Consider the following 19,372-nt stretch of genomic DNA (forward strand, 5'->3'; position numbering starts at 1 on the left):
TTCCCGGATGGGCAGAAAGAAATGGGGATATGACTGTAACCACTTCCAAGGCACAATCAGAGCAAAAGATAACGCTCCCCCATCCTACGAACTGCCAGCACAGTGCCCAATCCATGGTTACCTTCTTTCTGTCCTGACTGGAGGTGGGTTAAGGATAGGGGTTGGCAATGCTGCTGGGGAGATGAAGCTAAAATAACCAGCTGATGGGAGGCCCCAGGGTTTCATGCTAAATTAGAGAAATAAATGCCAGTGCAGGTCTCCTCTACCTGAGTGTTAGGGGCACTTAACAGACCAACAACTGCAGCAAAAGAGTAAAAACATACAAACCCAAATCCTCCAACCTTCCTTCCAGAACCTCAGGGCAAAAGAGCAGAAAGAAGAGGGAGGTCTGAGCCTTCATCTCCAGCTTGAATGGGAGGATAGAGAATTTGGGAAGAGGTTCAGAGACCTTCTCTTAGAGGAAAAAGAAGGTCCGCACAGAGCTGCCCAATAAGCAGAAGCAAGATGAACATAAATGGGAAGGCATTCACTCAAACACACCACGGGAGAACAGAAGAGAAAGTGTGGACCCTGGCATGTGGCAGAGATGGGAAGTTCCCCTTCTGCAAAGGAAGAACCAAACAAACAGAAGAAAATTCTCCAAAATGTTGTATGAGAACGAGAACTTGATTTATATAAAATAAGTGCTAAAAGACAGGATGGACAAATAAAATAAGTGGTAAGTTGCAGAGCTTTGGAAACAAACAGTGGACCAAAAACTCACCATTTCAGAACATGTGGAAACACTGAGAACAGGTTCAGGTTGATTAATCATGAAATAAAGGTTTGATTATATTATGTAAAAGTATATAGGTGACCACTTGAAACACATACCTATAATGTCTTCCATTTTAACAAAAGGAATACATATACACCAAAGGAGGAAAAAGAAAGAAAACTGAAAACATAAGATGCAAAAGAAATATGAACTTCATACCCAGAAATTATTTAAGGAAAAATGATATTAGAACCAAACATAGCAGTTATATTAAAATGTAAATGCATATTCAAGACAAACTTATCACAAAGTGACTCAAAAAAGGTTAAAAATAAAATTATGGTTAAGGATATACTAGGCATAAGCTCAGAAAAAAAATCTGGGGCCCTGATTTTAAAGTGTGAATTCAAGGAAAATATAGAATCAACAAATGATATCAATTGTTAAATGTCATATAGTAAAAGGAAGGAAAACTAAAGGAGAAATACTGCTAGTAAGGAGTGTAGTGCCTCCTGCCTGGCTCCCACTGGTCAGTCTCAAAGGCCAGAACTCCAGGCCATACTCTGGGAAGTGCTCATTTGCACAAAATGATTATATTAAAAAACTCAAAATATACATCAATAAATTATAAATATTAGAAGTAGTACAGAATGCATGGTGCTCAAAGCACAACGTAATACAATAGGAAATTAATTTTTAACTTTTAAAAATTTGGGAAATTTTCAAATATTCAAAAAATATCAGTTCAAAGAATATTTCAAAACTGAATTTATAGAATATTTAGAAAGTGAAGATAAAAACGCTACATATCAAAACATATAGGTTGCTGTTAAAGCTCTAATGAGAAGAAAATTCAGAGTCAAAAGTACTTATACGATTAAATCAGAATAAATGGAGATAAATGAACTAGGTATCAACTGCATAAGTTAGAACCACAACAACAATAAAGTAAACAGTAAAAGCAGAAGAGGAGCACCCACTTGGATGAAGCTTGAGGGCCTTATGCAAAGTGAAATAAGCCAATCACAGAATGATAAATCCTGCATGATTCCACTGATGTGAGGTACCTGGAGTAATCAAATTCATAGAGACAGAGTAGAATTGTGGTTGCCAGGGTCTGGGCGATGGGAAATGGGGAATTAGTGTTTAATGCATACAGAGTTCAATTTTGCAAGATGAAAAGAGTTCTGGTGATGGACGGTGGTGATGGTTGTACAAAAATGTGAATGCAATTAATGCCACCAAACTGTACACTTAAAGATGGTAAATTTTATGTTCTGTATATTTTACCACAATTCAAAAACATATATAACATATTTTTAAATAGGGGTTTGACTTCAAGACTTACTATAGATCTATAGTAATCATGACAATGTAGTATTAACAAAAGAATAGACAAATAGAGCAGAATAGAGAACCCAGATGGTACCCGATGGGAGACAATAAAGAGCCCGGAAATAGACTCACATAAATATAGTCAACTGATTCTTGAAAAGAAGCAAAGTCAGTTCAATGGAGAAAGGATAATTTATTCAACAAATAATGCTGGAGCAACTAAACATCCACATGCAAAAATAAATAAATAAATCTAGACACAGAGTATATACTGTCCAAAAAATTAACTCAAAGTGGATCACAGACCTAACTCTAAAACACAGAATTATGTAACTCCTGGGAGATAACAAGAGAAAGTCTAGATGACCTTGGGTATGGAGATGACTTTTTAGATACAACAGCAAAGGCATGTCCGTGAAAGAAAGAAATAATAGACTAGACTTTATTTAAAGGCAAAACTTCTGCTCTTTGAAAGACAATACCAAGAAAATGAAAAGACAAGTCACAGATTAGGAGAAAATATTTGAAAAAGACACATCTGATAAAGGATTGTTATCCAATATATACAAAGAACTCTTAAAACCCAACAATAAGAAAACAAACAATCTGATTTAAAAGATGGGCCAAAGACCTTAACAAACACCCTGTCAAAGAAGATATATAGATGGCAAATAAGCATATGAAAAGATGCTCTACATCATATGCCATCAGGGAAATTAAAATTAAAACAACGAGATACTAGTACATACCTATTAGATGGCCAAAATCTGTTAGATGGACAACCCCAAATACTGGCAAGGAAGGGAAGAAACAGGAACTGTCTTTTATTACCAGTGGGAATGCAAAATGGTACAGCCACTTTGGAAGACAGTTACTTTAAAAACTAAACATAGTTTTACCATACAATCTAGTAGTCACACCCCTTGGTATTTACTAAAAGGGGTTGAAAACTCATATCCAGACAAAAATCTGCATGCAGATGTTTATAGCAGATGTTTATGATAAGCTCTGATATTAAAAAGTCAAACCCACATGTAAATATAGTAAATAATAATTAGAAAAGGAGCAAAGATCCGTATCATGAAATAGATGATTCAGATAATGAACTGTTACTCAGTGCTAAAAAAAAAAATGAGCTATCAAGCCATGAAAAGACACTGGGGAACCTTAAATGCATATTATTAAGTGAAAGAAGTCAATCTGAAAAGGCCATATACTTTGTGATTCCAACTATATGACTTTCCAGACAAGGCAAAACTATGGAGACAGTGACAAGATCCATCATTGCCAGGGGCTGGGGAATGAATAGATGGGAGCACAGATGATTTTTAGGGCAGTGAAACTACTCTGTATGATACTATAACGCTGGGTACACATCTTTATACATTTGTCCAAACTCACGGAATGCACAACATCAAGAGTGAACCCTTGTGTAAACTATGGACTTTGGTTGATAACTATGTGTAGGTTCATCACTTGTAACAAATGTCCATCATGAGGGAGGGTAGGCATGCGGGGGGCAGGGAGTACCTGGGAAATCTCCATACCTTCCTCAATTTTGCTGTGGATCTATAACTGCTCTAAAAAATAAAGCCTTAAAAATAAAAAATACAAAAATAAGAGTAGAGGAGGACTGAAATATTAAAAATCAAGGCAGAAATTTAAGAAATACAACAGCAGAATTTGTTGATGGGCAGTATTTGTCAGAAGGTACAATTACAGAAGTCTAACACAGCAGAGGAGAGACTGGCAATAAGGCTCTAGCAAGAAAAAAATTAGGAAAGAATGTAAATTTTTAAATGAGACATTGGAGAGACAGACTAGAAAGGGCAAAGAACAGGGCAGAATGCTAGAATGTTTTGCATTCCTGTGATTCCCCAAGTGGGGTGTACTGCGGACTCAGCAAGATTTGACCACAAGAGTTCAGAAAGCCTGAAACTGCAGACAGTCCCCATCGCATGATAAGCTCTGATATTAAAAAGACAAACCCACATGCAAATGAAGTAAGTGATAATTTGAAAAGGAGCCAGGAGCAGTAAGGTCAGGTCTAAGAAGGATTGGGCTGGAAAGGAAGGTTTGGGCCAGAAAGAACAAAGTAACCAGGGAACAGAAATTATTATGTGAGAAAGGATTGCTTCCGGGAGTCCAGAGCCTCAAGACAGCTTCTGGTTAAAGCTTCGGTGGGTCTGTTCTCCAACTAACTGTGATCACAGGGGTGACATGACCAGCCTCGTCGGACACATCCCCACTGCCTGGCCTGGTTTGACCCTCTGGCTCTCACTGCCAAGGGAAGCTGCAGTCCTGGTGCCAGAGCCCTGCTGTGGCTCCCCCTGTACTGCTTGCCTGCTATCCCAGGAAGGGTTGCATCAGCCCAGGGGCAACAGGGTCTGCAGCCAGGTCCCCGAAATGATGAATAAGTCTAAGGTTTCAGTGTCTGAAAATATAGAAAAATAAAATCCTTGGTGAGTCAAATCAATACAGACAAATGGAGAAATGCACACAATTAGAAATGAAAAATGGAGACATAATCATGAATATAGAGGAAATTTTAAAATCCTAAGTTCCCATATTGCAAAACTACATAAATATACTGAAAATTGGATTAAAATTAATTTTCTTAAAAAATATGTAACTAAAATTGACTCCAGAAGTGCCCTAGGACCTAATGTGCCCAGTGGGAGAAATTCAGAAGCACCCCAGTGTATTCCCAGACAGCCCCCAGCCCTGGTGAGACATTTGATACTTAAGTAGAAGATGATTCTAAAACCAAGTAAATGGTTGCAGAATATAGAGCGTTCTTTGGTTTCTTTTGGTTTTGCACACAAAGCAAGCTGCAGAATGATTCATCTCATATATGAAATTGATAGCAAAAATCGTAAGTAGAGATCATCTCAGGAACATAATAGTAGTTTGGTCTGAAGCAATCTATTAATATACAACATACTACTAGAGCAAAGCGGAAACCCTTCTGATTATCTCCATGGATACTGAGAAGGCTGTGACAAAAAACTAACATCTACATTTCCCCAGAAAGCCTTAATAGTTTGAGAATACACAGATACTTTTTATTATGACAAGGAAAATACATGTCTTCATACAAGTTAAACAGTGAGACATTAAACCATCCCATTGATGTCAGGAACAAGACAGGTATGCCACCTGAGTCACTATTATTTAACACTGTTCTCAAATGCAGTTGGCTAAGAGAAAGAAATAAGGGAAATTAGTGGAAAGGGGGAGGAAAAAGAAAATCTTAGAAACAGTAAGAAATCATAGTTAGGTGTTTGATTATAACACTGATATGCAAAATCGACTACTTTCCTATATATTCAGTGAGAATACAAAATGTAAAAACTCATTGCATTAAAAATGGTAGCCAAATGACATGTAGAAATAGACAATAACAAATTCGTAGGACCTATCTGAAACCATAAAACTCTACAAGTGATATAAAATTAGATTTGAATACAAGCCTGGATTGCAGTATTCTTTGATAGGAGGACAATCTAGAAATTCATTGTGATCCCAATTCTTTAAAAAGTTGTGTGTGTGTTTATTAGAAAGAAAGAGTTACAGAAAAAAAAAAGAGAGGGGAAGAGAGGGAGAGAGTGTAGAGAAGAGCCTTGATTGAAATGTTTACATTAATATGAATATTTTATATTAATTGGAATGAAGCCTCAGAAATTCAAGGAATTCATAGGGAGACAAATCAATAAAACAGAAGTAGACCCAAACACTTGGAGGAATTTAGTTTACAGATAAGGTGTCATTTTGAACAAATGGGGAAAAAAACAATTACATACCAGAATGCACTGTCATGTATTTTGCTGGCACAACTGACCAACCATTTCGAGGGAATAAAAACACATCTTTACCTCCATTTCCTGCAATAAATGAATTTCTGGGAGTTAGAAGATGTAAATATAAACAGATGAAACCATAAGAATTTAGAAGAAAATATGAGTACATTTATTTATAATCTCAGAATGAGAAAGGTCTTTTAGAACTGGAAACAAATTCTGGCATCTAACAAGGAAAATATGGGTAAGTTGACAACATAAAACTTTAAACTTATATATATATATATATATACACATATATATATGACCATTAATAAGCAAATCAATAGAGAACGTCAAAAGACAAAAACATTTCAAGACATAAGACAGAAAGGTTTCAAAATACACAGCCAAATTAATTAAGAAAAAGCCAAAATTGTGTAAAGGACATAAATTTACCAAAAAATTACCAGGAAACATTTGAAAAGATGTTCAACTTCACTCCTAATAAAGTGAACTAAATCAGAATGATACTGTAATATCATTTTTCACCAGACTGGAAAAAAAAAGTTGTTCCAGAAAACTGAGAAATCGACCTTTTCATTATACTCTTAAGTGTAGCCACGGGTCAATTTTTGAAGAATAATCTGGCAATATTGACAAAAGTGTTAAATGCACATAACCTTAAATCCAGCAACTCCATTTTCAAGTTGGAATTGATATCAAGATACAGTCACAAAAGTATGCCATGATATAAGTACAAGGATGCTAATTTTAGATCTGTGTATAAAAATAAAGGCAGGAAATACTCTATAGGTTCACTAATAAAAGACTAATCAAAGAAATTATAGTGCACGGGGACAATGGAACACTAAGCAGCTATTAAGAATGAGGTAGATCTTTATATGTTGTTATGGAAAGATCTCTTAACACCAAGTGAAAAAAGCAAAGTGCAGGGCGCTAGAAACAGACAAAAAAGGAAGGTGTCTCTCCACATCCTCTTCGTCCCTGCTCAGCCTCTCTCCCTTCCTTTTTTTCTGGACATGCCCATCCCTCCCCAGAAGCTCACTGACGGTCCCCTGTGAGGAGAGACGGCAGGGGCTGGGGTGGGTGGGGGCTTATTTTCAGCCTTTCACACTTGTCTTCCTATGTGTGCATCTTTTCCTTATTACTACTTTTTAAATCGCAGAGTAGTTATTTGGGCAGTCAAAATACAAACCCCTTTTGTTTGCCCTTTTACGTTTTTCTGTATAAAATACAAAACCAAAAAGGTTTTTTATTAAAGGAAAATGTAGTAGGGATCAACTTCGAATAGCAATAAGAAATGAAGCACTCTCTTTATATACCAAAACACTTCTAGTTGTTTCTAAAGACACTTTAATAGACCAAAAAAAAAAAAAAATGATTGTGCATTTTTTGTCCACTTCACATAGAATGAGTGTACTCTGAGGACGACCCTGCTCCAAATGGTATGTTGCTGGAATGCCCTTATTTATCAGCCTTCTTGCTGTAAACCAGGGGCCTTTTCTGAAGGTGCTCACACACACGTGTTCTCACACATACACACACACCATACACAAGGCTCCATCTTCTTCAGTGCACACAGATCCACCCAGAAATGAGCGAAATAAATGGCTGAAGAAGTGCATGCCATTTCTTTTGCTCTGAAAATCAAATCTTCCCTCATGATGTATCCATTTCAGGGGTTAGAAGCAAATTAAAGAGCCCCAGGAGCTCAGACACCTTCTGCAGTTTTGAGCTTTGAGAGTTACTAGATGAAACAACAGAACAGGAGAGAGTGTCTTATGTCTTCCTCTGATCACATTAAACAGTAAGGATGGGAGAAGCAAAGGGATGATTGTCAGCTAGACAATCTCAGTGGAGAACTGCATCACCACCTGGATTTAAAATAAAAATTTCCCAAGCTTTCAAAGCACACATCTCCAATGAATCCACCCATTCAGCCAGCTCTCTGGGCTGAAGCTGTGTGTGTGAACTGTGGGAAAGCAGATCCCCCCAAACCAGAAACTGGAATTCCTGGGTGTGCAGCCACTGTTAGTCTGTAAGCCCCTCCTGCTAACCACCACTGGCCTGCCATTCAGGAAAGCCATCAGCCATGCCACCCCCTCCCCAGTTCCTGCCACAGAGGGAGCCAGAAGAGGCCCAAACCCCTGCCCCTTGGCCCTGACACATGGAGAAAAGGCATAGAATACTTTGGTGACTTCATGTTGTGCATCTGTATGGATCCACAAATTTGTAAGGCTAATCAACTCCAATACATGTGAAGTGTCTAATGCATTATTTAAAAAAAAAAAACACATATGGTTTAATTTAGCTTCAGCTATTACTTACATTAAAAAAACAAACAAACACATAGATGGTTTAAATCAGCTTCAGCTACTATTACATTGGGTGGTAATTCTAATAGAATTCTACTTGTCCTTTGGGCTTTGTCAACTAGAACAGACCGACTCAACCTGCCAGTGTCTGGGGGCAGCACAGAAAGCTTGGGAGTGCCTGGGATCTACAGAAATCCCCTTAACTTGACTGGGTCTGGCCCTGGTTCAGAATCAACACACACCTGTGTCCCTCCTGGTTCCCCTCACAGGGTAGGCTGGCAAAAAGTGTAATTTACAAGACGAACTATTACTGTCTCTTTTTTTAAATGTAGACACAGCATAAAACTGTTTCTCTCTACCAACTGTCTTTGGTAGAGAAAATTAAAGTCTGAATTGAAGAAAAACCAAGCAGTTGGGTTTTAAGTTTTAGTTTAGTTTTGTTTCGTCAGCCAATTATCTGATGGATTTACTGAGTGTGGTTTATTACGATGATTAGCTTCAATCTAGATTTGTACACAGGCAAAGCAGATATGAATTTTCATGTAAGCCCTCACAGCAAGTGACATGCAGGCATGCAGACCAGCTACCCAGGCCTCACCTGGCAGTCAGCCCTGAGCTACCCGAACCTCTTTGAAGGGCACACCAGGCAGTGGAGAATGGGCAAAACGACCTCTCCAGGGTCCTGCTGAGTGTAAGGATGCTCGGAGGATATCGAGTGGCCCATCAAAGAGGGTTAAACAGAAACGTGCTGAGATCCTATTACTGAAAGTAACAAGTAAACTGAAACCGACATGACAGCGATAGGGTACATCTGCGTCCTCGGGTTTAACGGTGCTGTGGAATCAGCACCCCAAAGTTCTCCCTAAGCCAACGTCATCGCCCATCTCTGCGTTTCCTACATGCTGGGAGCCAGGACGGAGTCAAGCGAAGTCTTTGGACACAGCCTCGACGAAGTTGGGCGCCGACATCAGGATGCCGATGGTGCAGAGGATGGTGAAGACCGAGAAGGCCATGAGGCACAGGCGGTCCACCACACAGGCCGCGAACTTCCACTCGCTGCACACGGCCTCGCTCTCGTCCTGGCAGCGGAAGCGGTGGGCGATGTAGCGTACCTCCTCCAGAATCTTGGCCAGGTCCGGGTCCCCCTCCGAGGGCTGGCCGCAGTGCAGCAGGTGCTCGTCGTGCGTGGGCGAGCAGGCCACGCGGCCGCACACGACCCCTGAGTCAGGGGTGGGCGCGCAGTGCACGCTGTCCAGGCCACGGAAGCCGATGTACAGCAGGTTGCCGTTGGTAGCCGGCGGCCCCGCCATGGCGCTCATCTCCACACTGGCCAGGCTGCAGCGGCGCTGCTTGTGCTGGCAGGCCGGCCGCACCTTGTCCTCCCCCGGTCTCTTCATGCGCAGGAACCAGGCACACCAGTTCAGGAGGATGACTCTCGTCTGCAGAGACAGCACACCGTTAGGGTGGCCGGGAAGGGCGCACGGCTGATCCATCCAAGGGGATGCTGTGATACCAGCTAGACTTCGTGGGGGTGGACCCTAGGGGTGACAGGTCCCCAGGCCTTCCCAGGCGAGTTTACACAGGCAAGCAGTGCCAACGCGGTACAATGGTTGAATCGAATGTGAGACAATGACAAAGCAATACAGAAAATCACCCTGGGAAGGAACTATACGCACACTGCCATCTCAAGGAGGACAGCCTGTGTGGGAGGAGAGGGCTGTCTTCTAAAGAGAGCCCTGAGCTGGGGAACAGAGCAAGTCACCCTCTCCGGTCCTTCCTCATCTGGAACTAGGGACCACCAACTCTAACTCCCTGTGAGGTATGCCAGTGTGCGGTGACAAACTCACAAGGGCACCCCTGGAGATGTTAAAGTTTCAAGGGCAACCCTGTGGCATGTGTCAGACACCCCTAGCCTGAAGCAGTTCAGACTGTCACATTAGATCACTGCATTCCTTGCATGATGTCCTATCCTTGCAAAGTAGATTTTGGAACTTGTCCTGATAAAAGGCAAGTGCCAAGAAAGTCATCGTGGAACAGACAAGGAGGGTAGCAGCTCCCAAGATGAGAGAAGTTTGCTGTGCCAACAGGTGCTAAGCTGTCGGGGTATAAGTACTTAGTAAGTTGTTTTGACCTGTTTAAATAATAGAACCGTTAGGTATTCCTCTTGTCCTAGGTGCTCTGTGGGGAAAAAAAACCCCACCAAAACCCTGAGACATGAAAGGTGCTGTGAACCATGGGAGTTTAGGAACCTCTAACCTAACTCATTAGGCTGCAGTGAAGACTGAAGGAGATGATATGAGACAAAATGCTGTGAAAAGTCTGAAGCTGGGTTTGGCAGACTTTCTTTAAAGGGCCAGACAGTAAATATTTTAGCTTTGCTAATATAGTGCAAAATCAGCCATACATGCAAAAGAGCAAAGAGGCTTTTTTTCCTAATAAAATTTTATTTGCAAAAGCAGTTGGCAGGTTGGATTTGGCCACCAGGGCCATAGTTCGCCGACCTCTGGCCTAAAGTGTTTTATAAACATACATTACCTGCATGCATAGAAGATGCTGGAGAGATTTGTTTCTCCCTTCTAATAGAAAGAAGGGAGCCTTGTGAAACCTCAATCCAGCTTTTAAAAAATTCTTGCAAGCCTATTTAGACAAGTGCAAGAAAAGTGAGCCCTTTCCCTGAAATGATCCAGATACTGATTTGAATTTTGGTTTATGATTGTAGGCAAATTCCATCAGCAGTGTAGCAGGTATGCTTCCCATCTGTAAGTGCAGGCAGCAAGTTGTGAAATTCGTGTCTGCCACTCTTCTTTTGGTAACCATTTTTATGACACTTATCAAAGATAACTGCAGTTATCTGGTCTGGAGACAGCAATGAAAAGAACAAGAAGGCGTAAGAGCAGTTTTGCAGCAGCTGTAAAGATCACCCTCTGTCCATCATAGGCGGCAATTTTTATCCTGCCCACACCCTATGGACATACTTCCAGAGCCTGGAAGAGCCAGCCTGCAGACCCTGTTTTCCAGGATCAGTAAGGAGCAGAAACACACAGCCCCACGTGGACACGAGGCTCAAGACAAGCCATCTCACCTGGGCATCTCAGGGTTCAGTGAAGTGAGTATAATTCCCCCATTTTACAGATAAAGAAGCTGAGGCTCAGGGGGAGGCGGTGGGGAGTTTGGGGTGAGCAGATGCAAATCATTATACATAGAATGGTTAAACAACAAGGTCCTACTGTATAGCACAAGGAACTGTATTGAATATCCTGTAATAAACCATAATGGAAAAGAATCTGAAAAAGAATATATATGTGTAACTGAATCACTTTGCTGTACACTAGAAACTAACACAACATTGTAAATCAACTATACTTGAATAAAATAAATTAAAAAAAAAGAATCTGAGGCTCAAAGAGGCAAATAAATTGGGTCAAGGTCACACAGTGAGTTTGAGTCACCTAATGTGTTCAGACTTCCGCAGCCTCATCTATAAAAGGGTCAGCTAGGTTCTCTGCAAGCCCCCTGTGACTTTAGCCAAACCCCCACTCAGAAGGCACCAGAAAGTTGGGGCCAGAGCTCGAGGGAGCACATGGGGCAGTGAGTGTGTCCAAACCCAGAGGCAGTCTGGAAGGGAGAGTTGAGCCTCAGCTCTAGGGCTGTGCCTGCCAAGCGGGGGTCTGCACATCCCCTGGGGCATAGCTCAAGCTAAATCTATTTTGAATTTCATGGCCTAAATCATTAGCTTTCAAGGCTAAAGCATCTCAGAAGATGAGATTATCCTCTTGGCATGTCTCAGACTGTGCTTGTGACCTCTGCTGTTAGGTTATGGTTTGGTTTCTGGCTGTGTGAATGTCACATAATGCCACCGCACCGGCAGGGTCTTCTTCATGGCAACAGATCACAATGAAAGCCCCTCGGAGGCTGTTTATGTTTCATATACACTTGGAAAGAAAAAAAAATGCAGTGTGTTATATAAACTGAAAGAGAAATACAAGTTTCATATCTGCTTTGCACCATTGGCTTTAACATGCTCTTGCACTGAAAGGTGAAAAATCAGCATATGCTCTTAATTCAGATTTTTCTGGAACAGTAAAGTGCTACCAGGTCATTAAAAATGGTTTTGTATCTTACTGCCTTAATCCCCTTGTCTTTACATCAGTCAAAACAGAAGAAATAAGAATATGTGTTTATATTTTGGCATCTGCATAAACACTGGAAGGAAAAAGAAATTAATTGAAATGGTTATCAATTGGTGGTGGAAGTAGGGGGGAGGCAGGAATGGGAGCAGGAGTTCCTTATGTATAATTCTTTTTTTTTTTTTTTGCGGTATGCAGGCCTCTCACTCTCGTGGCCTCTCCTGTTGCGGAGCACAGGCTCCGGACACGCAGGCTCAGCGGCCATGGCTCACGGGCCCAGCCGCTCCGCGGCATGTGGGATCCTCCCGGACCGGGGCACGAACGTGTGTCCCCTACATCGGCAGGCGGACTCTCAACCACTGCGCCACCAGGGAAGCCCATGAATAATTCTTTGATTTTGACTTCTGAAACATGTAAATGTTATTTCAAACAAATGGGTGGATAGACAAGAAAGTATATTAGAGTTATAGAGAAGTCAGATGAGAATGTAGGTGAATGTGTGCAAACGTGTCTCAGCTTCTTTTTTTGAGGGGGGAGGGACTTCTCAAAACAAGCCCACAGACTGTGGTGATGTGACCCATGTGGGAGGTGGCACCATTTTGGGGAGCCCACTGCTGATGCCACGAGAGAATTATTATTACTATTATTTTTTTACATCTTTATTGCAGTATAATTGCTTTACAATGGTGTGTTAGTTTCTGCTTTATAACAAAGTGAATCAGTTATACATATACATATGTTCCCATATCTCTTCCCTCTTGCGTCTCCCTCCCACCCTCCCTATCCCACCCCTCTAGGTGGTCACACCCCTCTAGGTGGATCACCTAGCTGATCTCCCTGTGCTACGCGGCTGCTTCCCAACTACCTATCCACTTTACGCTTGGGAGTGTATATAAGTCCATGCCTCTCTCTCGCTTTGTCACAGCTTACCCTTCCCCCTCCCCATATCCTCAAGTCCATTCTCTAGTAGGTCTGTGTCTTTATTCCTGTCTTACCCCTAGGTCCTTCATGACATTTTTTTTCTTAAATTCCATATATACAGAGTGAAGTAAATCAGAAAGAGAAAGACCAATACTGTATGCTAACACGAGAGAATTATTAAGTGTAAGGATTTGCTGTGGAAAAGAATTCAAGGGCAGTCACTCTGTAAAGCCAATTTCTTAAAAAAAAAGTGGTCTTGCCTAACTTAATTTTTGGGTAACTGTAAATTATTGCACAATGGATATTTTCAGAAGGGCCAGGAACTCCCTGCTCCTGGAGATTAAGGGAATGCATCTTACATCTTGCAGTTACATTTAGTGCACTGGTGAGTCCTAAATTGACTCTGAACTTGGAGGCAAGATTTATGGGTCTGCAAAGACAGGCTTGTTTTGGCATGAGAGGACTTCTTTAGCTCCCAACTGTCCCTAAGCCATGCTCTCTCGATGGGAAGACTGGAGGGTTTGTGGGGCCCAAGTAAGAAGTGGGGTGAGGGGTGGGGGGGCAGCTCTGCCCTGCCGGGGGTTTGGTCACACCAAGTGAGGCGGGGAAAGTCCAGGCCCTGCTTGTCCCCCAGGCAAGGTTTCCCAAGAGCCCGGCGAGGGTGGTGTAGAGCTTTGGACATTGGACTCCAGTGGAGCACGGCCCATGGCTGGGGAAGCATCAGCACACGTCACAACACATCAGTGCTGGGAGGCACTGGGACCATGTGGCCTGACCTGGGCTCAGATGACAAACATTTATTTACCATCCATTTCCTTTTTATTTTTTAATATTTATTTATTTATTTAGCTGCGCCAGGTCATAGTTGCGGCACTCAGGATATTCTTTGCCGTGTGCGGGATCTTGAGTTGTGGCATGCGAACTCTTAGTTGCGGCATGTGGGATCTAGTTCCCTGACCAGGGATCAAACCCGGGCCCCTGCACTGGGAGCACAGAGTCTTATCCATTGGACCACCAGGGAAGTCCCATCCATCCATTTCCTTTTATCGCATCCTCCTTCCCCACTGTTAACTACTTACACATTTATTTTATAGGCTTTTGGCTAAATCACTTTCCTATGTGTATTGTGATAAAAGAAAGTTTCACATACTGAGATATAGGGAAGTCATTCTGGCTTATACATGAGTTAACTTGAATTTGATGCTAACTAAAAGAGCTTGTTTGTGGCCTATCAAACAGACATCTGCTTTAATTATTAGAGAAAAGGGCACATTGACCAGAAGTAAAGAATGTCCATAATAAAAATAAAGATTAAATGCCTCTTTTCCTGGAACACCAATGCTGGTCCTCCAATGATAAGACTCCCTTCTCAGGCGCCAAGGCCATGCCGACTTGCCATGTACGTGCTAATCTGTGTTTTTGTTTTGTTTTGTTTTGTTTACCTTGAAGAAATGTAACCCCGACTCATTTCATGTTCTTTGTTCTGACAGGATATAAAACTGTGCTGAAAACCCTGCTTCTCCAGAGCAGCTTCTCAGATTAATCTGGGAAGCCGGCTTCCAGGCTAGTCCTCAGTTTGACTCAAATAAAACTCTTTTCTATTCTTCTTATTGATAGTTTATTGATTATTTTCATTGACAACTGATTGTATATATTTGTACACTGTTCACTCTATTTCTTACTCTTTTCCCTCCCCGTTCTGTTTTGAAGATCCAACCAGCAGCTGTGTGCTCATCTTGTGTGTTGCTTCTAACAGTGTACGTGCAAAAAGGAGGTTTAGAAACACTGTCCAGTGAAAGGTGCAGAGTGTTCGACCTGAGCCCTGCTCTGGGATATCAGATTGTAAGGACAGCCCCATGGGACCCTAAGAGCATTCACCATACTGCCCTGGAAGCAGAGATATGCAGACAGGTAAGAAATTGCAGCTTTTTGTTTAGGAATGCTAGCTGTTTGTGGGATTTTTAAAATAGATAAGTCATCCTCGGAGCCTCCTCTGGGGAGGGGCCCTGACCCCCCCTCTGGTGGAGGAGCTGGGGAGGAACTCACCCACTTGGGCATCTTGCCACCGTCGGGGTCGTGGTGGTGGTACTGTAGCACGATCACTGTGACGACCACGGAGAGGCCCACGATGATCATGGTGCTAGCGAAGTACTGGGCTGCAGAGAGAGCAGATGCAGGGGAGACCTGGGGCCTAGGTCACAGCGTGTCACCATGGCACAGTGCAGGGGACCCAGACTGTGTCTTGACCACCAGGGGCTGGGGAGCAATGCCCAAGAGCAGAGCAGGACCTCCTCCAGGCCTGTAGCCCACCACGCACATTCCTGGTGGGCAGATGCCAATCCAGAGCGCACAGACCTCCTCCTCCCACCCTGCTGAGCGGCCTCACCAGCTGACTGCACTGCTGGGAACCCTGCCTGCCTCATCCTTCAGTGAAAGCTAACTGCACCTCACAGGATGGTGATAAGGTTGTCCGATGAGAAAGCACCATTGTCAGAACTGAAACCACCTGGCACAGAGGGTGTGATCACCACTGTGATGACGGCAGGCCACGGACAGGCTTCGGGGATCTAGCAAGGGCAGACCCGGGTGCCACTGGCTGACTTATCAGACCTGGAAAATGACTCTACTAATGATAGAGTCTGCCCCCATCTACTTACTGAGAGCCACAGGGGTGGGGAGTGCCAGCTGTGCAGCCGGAAGAAGAGGTCAGCTGCAGTGTCTTTTCAGGCTGAGAACATCAGCTTCAGCTCTGATGGGCAAGGATGCATTTCTCCACCTCGGACCAGGTGAGAAGCAGCATGGAGTTTCCCCCCCAGTCCACTGGCGGCCGTCTGTGAGCCTGGACAGACCACTCAGCCTCTCTGGGCCTCAGCTTCTTCACCAGTATAACAGGGATGGAAATGCCTTCTCTGCAGGGTTTGCACAAGGATTAGCAATTTTATGGGCCAAGGGTATAGGAGAAAGCTGGCATGGGTGGGCATTCCTTAATTTCCAACTCTGATTAGTAAACCTTCAGTGTGGGGGAGGCATAAATTAGGAGGTTGGGATCAACATACACATGACTATATATAAAATAGATAACTAACAAGGACCTACTGTATTATACAGGGAACAATACTCAATATTTTGTAATAATTGTAGGTTATTTGTAAAAACCTATAAGGGAAAAGAATCAGGCTGTACAATAAATAAATAAATAAATAAAATAAATAAAATAAAATAAAAAGGGATTAGAAGCAAAGATGGATTCAAGTATAAAAAGAGTATTAAAAAATAACAAAACAAAATATATATACACACAATGCCTCTCTAAGCCACAGAATAAATTATCCTAACATAAATGCAAACAAACAAACAAAGCCTCAGTGTGGCCAACCACCAAGGGGCTGGGCCCTTAAAGAAAGCATCCTGATACGAGGCTAAGTGTGCAGCCACACACTTGGTTAAAAACACCTCCTGCCCTCCAGGCAGGCAGGAACTCATTGCTCTCCCAGGGAGACCAAGAGGAACCTACAAGGAGCTACCAGACTTATCATCAGCATCAGGGACCTCTGGGGAGGGAAGGGAGGGGGAACCAAACTGTGACTGTTATGGGCTGCATACTCTGTCCCCCTAAAATTTATATGTTGAAGCTGTAAACCCCAAGTACCTTAGAATGTGACTGTGTTTGAAGAGAGGGCATTTAAAGAGGGAATTAAGTTAAAATGAGATTGTTAGTGTGGCACCTGGTCCAATCTGACTGGTGTCCTTATTATAAGAAGGGGAAATTTGGACACACAAGGAGGCACAGGGATGTGAAGATACAAAGGAAAGACCATGTGGGGACACAGCAGAGGGTGTCCATCTGCAAGAGAAAGAAAGAGACCTCAGGAGAAACCAACCCTGCCGGTTGGAGGTTCCAGCCTCCAAAACTGTGAGCACATAAATTTTTCCTGTGTAAGGCACCCAGTCTGTGGAATTTTATTGTGGTAGCCTTAGCAGACTAATACAATGACCTATGGAGGGATCCAGGCGGACTGGATCCCACAGCTGAAATCTCAACAACAGAGGTCAAAGGCCAACAGCATCCCATCCTTCTAGATGTGGGCTATGCACCAACCAAGCCTGTGGGTTCATCAGACACAACAGGGTCTGCCGACTGCCCCTTTAAGGGTGGTTTCTGCTGCAGGTCTCTATTGAAAGCATTGTGCTAGAAGGTAGAAAGGATGGGGTCAGAATGTCAGGTTGAAAGAAGGTTCCTTGCTTCCAGGATGGTACGGAGAGAAATACGACACCCTCAGAGGCTTTTTATACCAACAGTCTGTCTGGTCAAAATATTACACATCCAGAAACCTCCAATAAGAAGGGCCTTGGCTTCTTAATTCGTGAAGCCTGGCGATATCATGTAAGGCACCCCACTCCTACTTACCCCTGGTTAACCACACAGGATTGCCACCCGTATACTGCTTTCCTGTTTCTGACCTCCACCGCCAAATGGGAGTGGGGACTCTCATTAAAACTAATATCTATTGGCAGAATGTTTGCTTCCTGTCCTCACAACTGGCTTGGAGGTCTGGTTCCCTGACCAGGAATAGGACCCTGGCTGCAGTGGCCAGGGTACTGGGTCCTAACCTCTGGGCCACTGAGCACCCCTCGGCACACTCCTGCTAATTCCAGTCCAGTCCAGGGAGGTTCACAGCAACAGGTGATGCTGCCTCCTGTCTCTGTCATCCTTCCTTGGGCAGAAGGTCATCCTTACACCTGCCTTTGTGTGTGGTTTGTGCATCCCCTGCTGGACCAGTCCCTGCTTCACCTACACCCTACTCACATGACTGACTTTCCCTGCTAATTGCAGAGCCTAAAGAGTAAATACCTACATCCTTGTCCCGCTGCCCCGAAGCTAGTGATTGTTTAATCTTTAGTTCAGAATGGCTCCCCTTTGATAGTTTAACAAAGGGAAGACCTCCGCCCCTTGTAGGTACTTAGCCCAAGGGGCTAAGAGGGCTGTGCCCCTCTGCTGGTTTCCCTGGTAACCGATGGGCCAATCTGACTTCCATTCCCCTAGATAACTGGTGGGGTGTCACTCCAGGACCCTTTTGCTTCAGATGCGTAAGATCTCCCATCTACCAAACAACTGATGTCCTGTCTCTGGACTCTTTCTTCAGTCTTGAGTCTGGGCAAGTATAGGGCTTGCAGGCCTGCGAGTTGCAGCCCAACATGTGGCCAAAACATATTTGTCCTGTTCACCTTCCCTCACAATCATTAACTTTCTACAGAGACATCGCGTTATCTCAAGAAACAATGGCTGAGAGTTAACGTGTAACAAATAATTTGTGGAAAAACAGTGACTCAAGCTAAAATAATGCATCTTTAATGGTAAAAATCTCTGGCTCCATAACAAGTGTGAGGGGGGCATTGTGGGAGAAAAGGGGGCATTTCTGCATCTCAAGGCCAAACCACGAAGCCAGACTCCCCCTCCCCTTCTATGTGCCACGTAAGCAGAGGCCATGGGTCAACTCTGAGTAGTTACAGCAAGTCATCTCCTCACAGCAGAAAAGGGGGGTCATGCAGCTCTCCAGTCTCCTGCGGGACACGTTTCTGCTCCCTGCCTGTGCTGCAAAATCCCAGGCACTCTCTAAGCCCATGTCTTTAGAGGAGCTGGATGCTTGCTTACCTATCAAGGGCACTGAGTCAGAGGTCGCAGGCATGATCTCAGCCACCAGCAGCATGAAGACGGTAAGAGAGAGTAAAACTGTGATCCCTGGAACAGAGACATACAGTGGTCCCTGAGACAGAACAGATGGTAAGGCCTGAACTCCACCCAGCCCAAGAGTCAAAGGAGGTGTGGAGGGAGGGATGGTGGTGGCCATGACATTCCTGAAACCAAATGCACGGTTTTCTATATTGATGGGAATGGGCATCTTTCTGGGGACAGTCTGTGCCATTTACTGGAGTCCCAGAGGAGTCCCTGGGAAAACAAACTTAGGAGCCAGAACTTTAGAAAAACAACTCAAAATAAATCATTGACCTCAGCACATGTATCTCTCATTTTCTTTATTACATTAGTATCGACAGGTAGTTTCATGTAGCAGGAAAAAGAAAACATACAGTTTGAAGACCTGGCTTTTGTTCTTG

The 19,372-nt window shown here is 43.2% G+C and overlaps 1 protein-coding gene across 5 annotated transcripts in view; it reads right to left on the reverse strand.

Annotated features, from left to right (window-relative positions):
• Positions 1-8,169: 8,169 nt before the first annotated feature.
• The window catches only part of CHRNA7 (cholinergic receptor nicotinic alpha 7 subunit), a 122,095-nt gene continuing 110,892 nt past the window's right edge, over positions 8,170-19,372 (reverse strand). For all 5 annotated transcript variants that reach the window (XM_060293928.1, XM_030874848.2, XM_060293931.1 and 2 more), the window contains 3 exons: positions 18,912-18,998; positions 15,305-15,414; positions 8,170-9,649 (listed from right to left, as the gene is read on the reverse strand). In XM_060293928.1, coding sequence (XP_060149911.1) covers positions 9,131-9,649; positions 15,305-15,414; positions 18,912-18,998 — 716 coding nt within the window. In that variant the 3' untranslated portion in view covers positions 8,170-9,130. The remainder of the gene's footprint in view (positions 9,650-15,304; positions 15,415-18,911; positions 18,999-19,372) is intronic.

Source organism: Globicephala melas, chromosome 2 (assembly GCF_963455315.2).
Source record: "Globicephala melas chromosome 2, mGloMel1.2, whole genome shotgun sequence".
NCBI classification, from domain to species: domain Eukaryota; kingdom Metazoa; phylum Chordata; class Mammalia; order Artiodactyla; family Delphinidae; genus Globicephala; species Globicephala melas.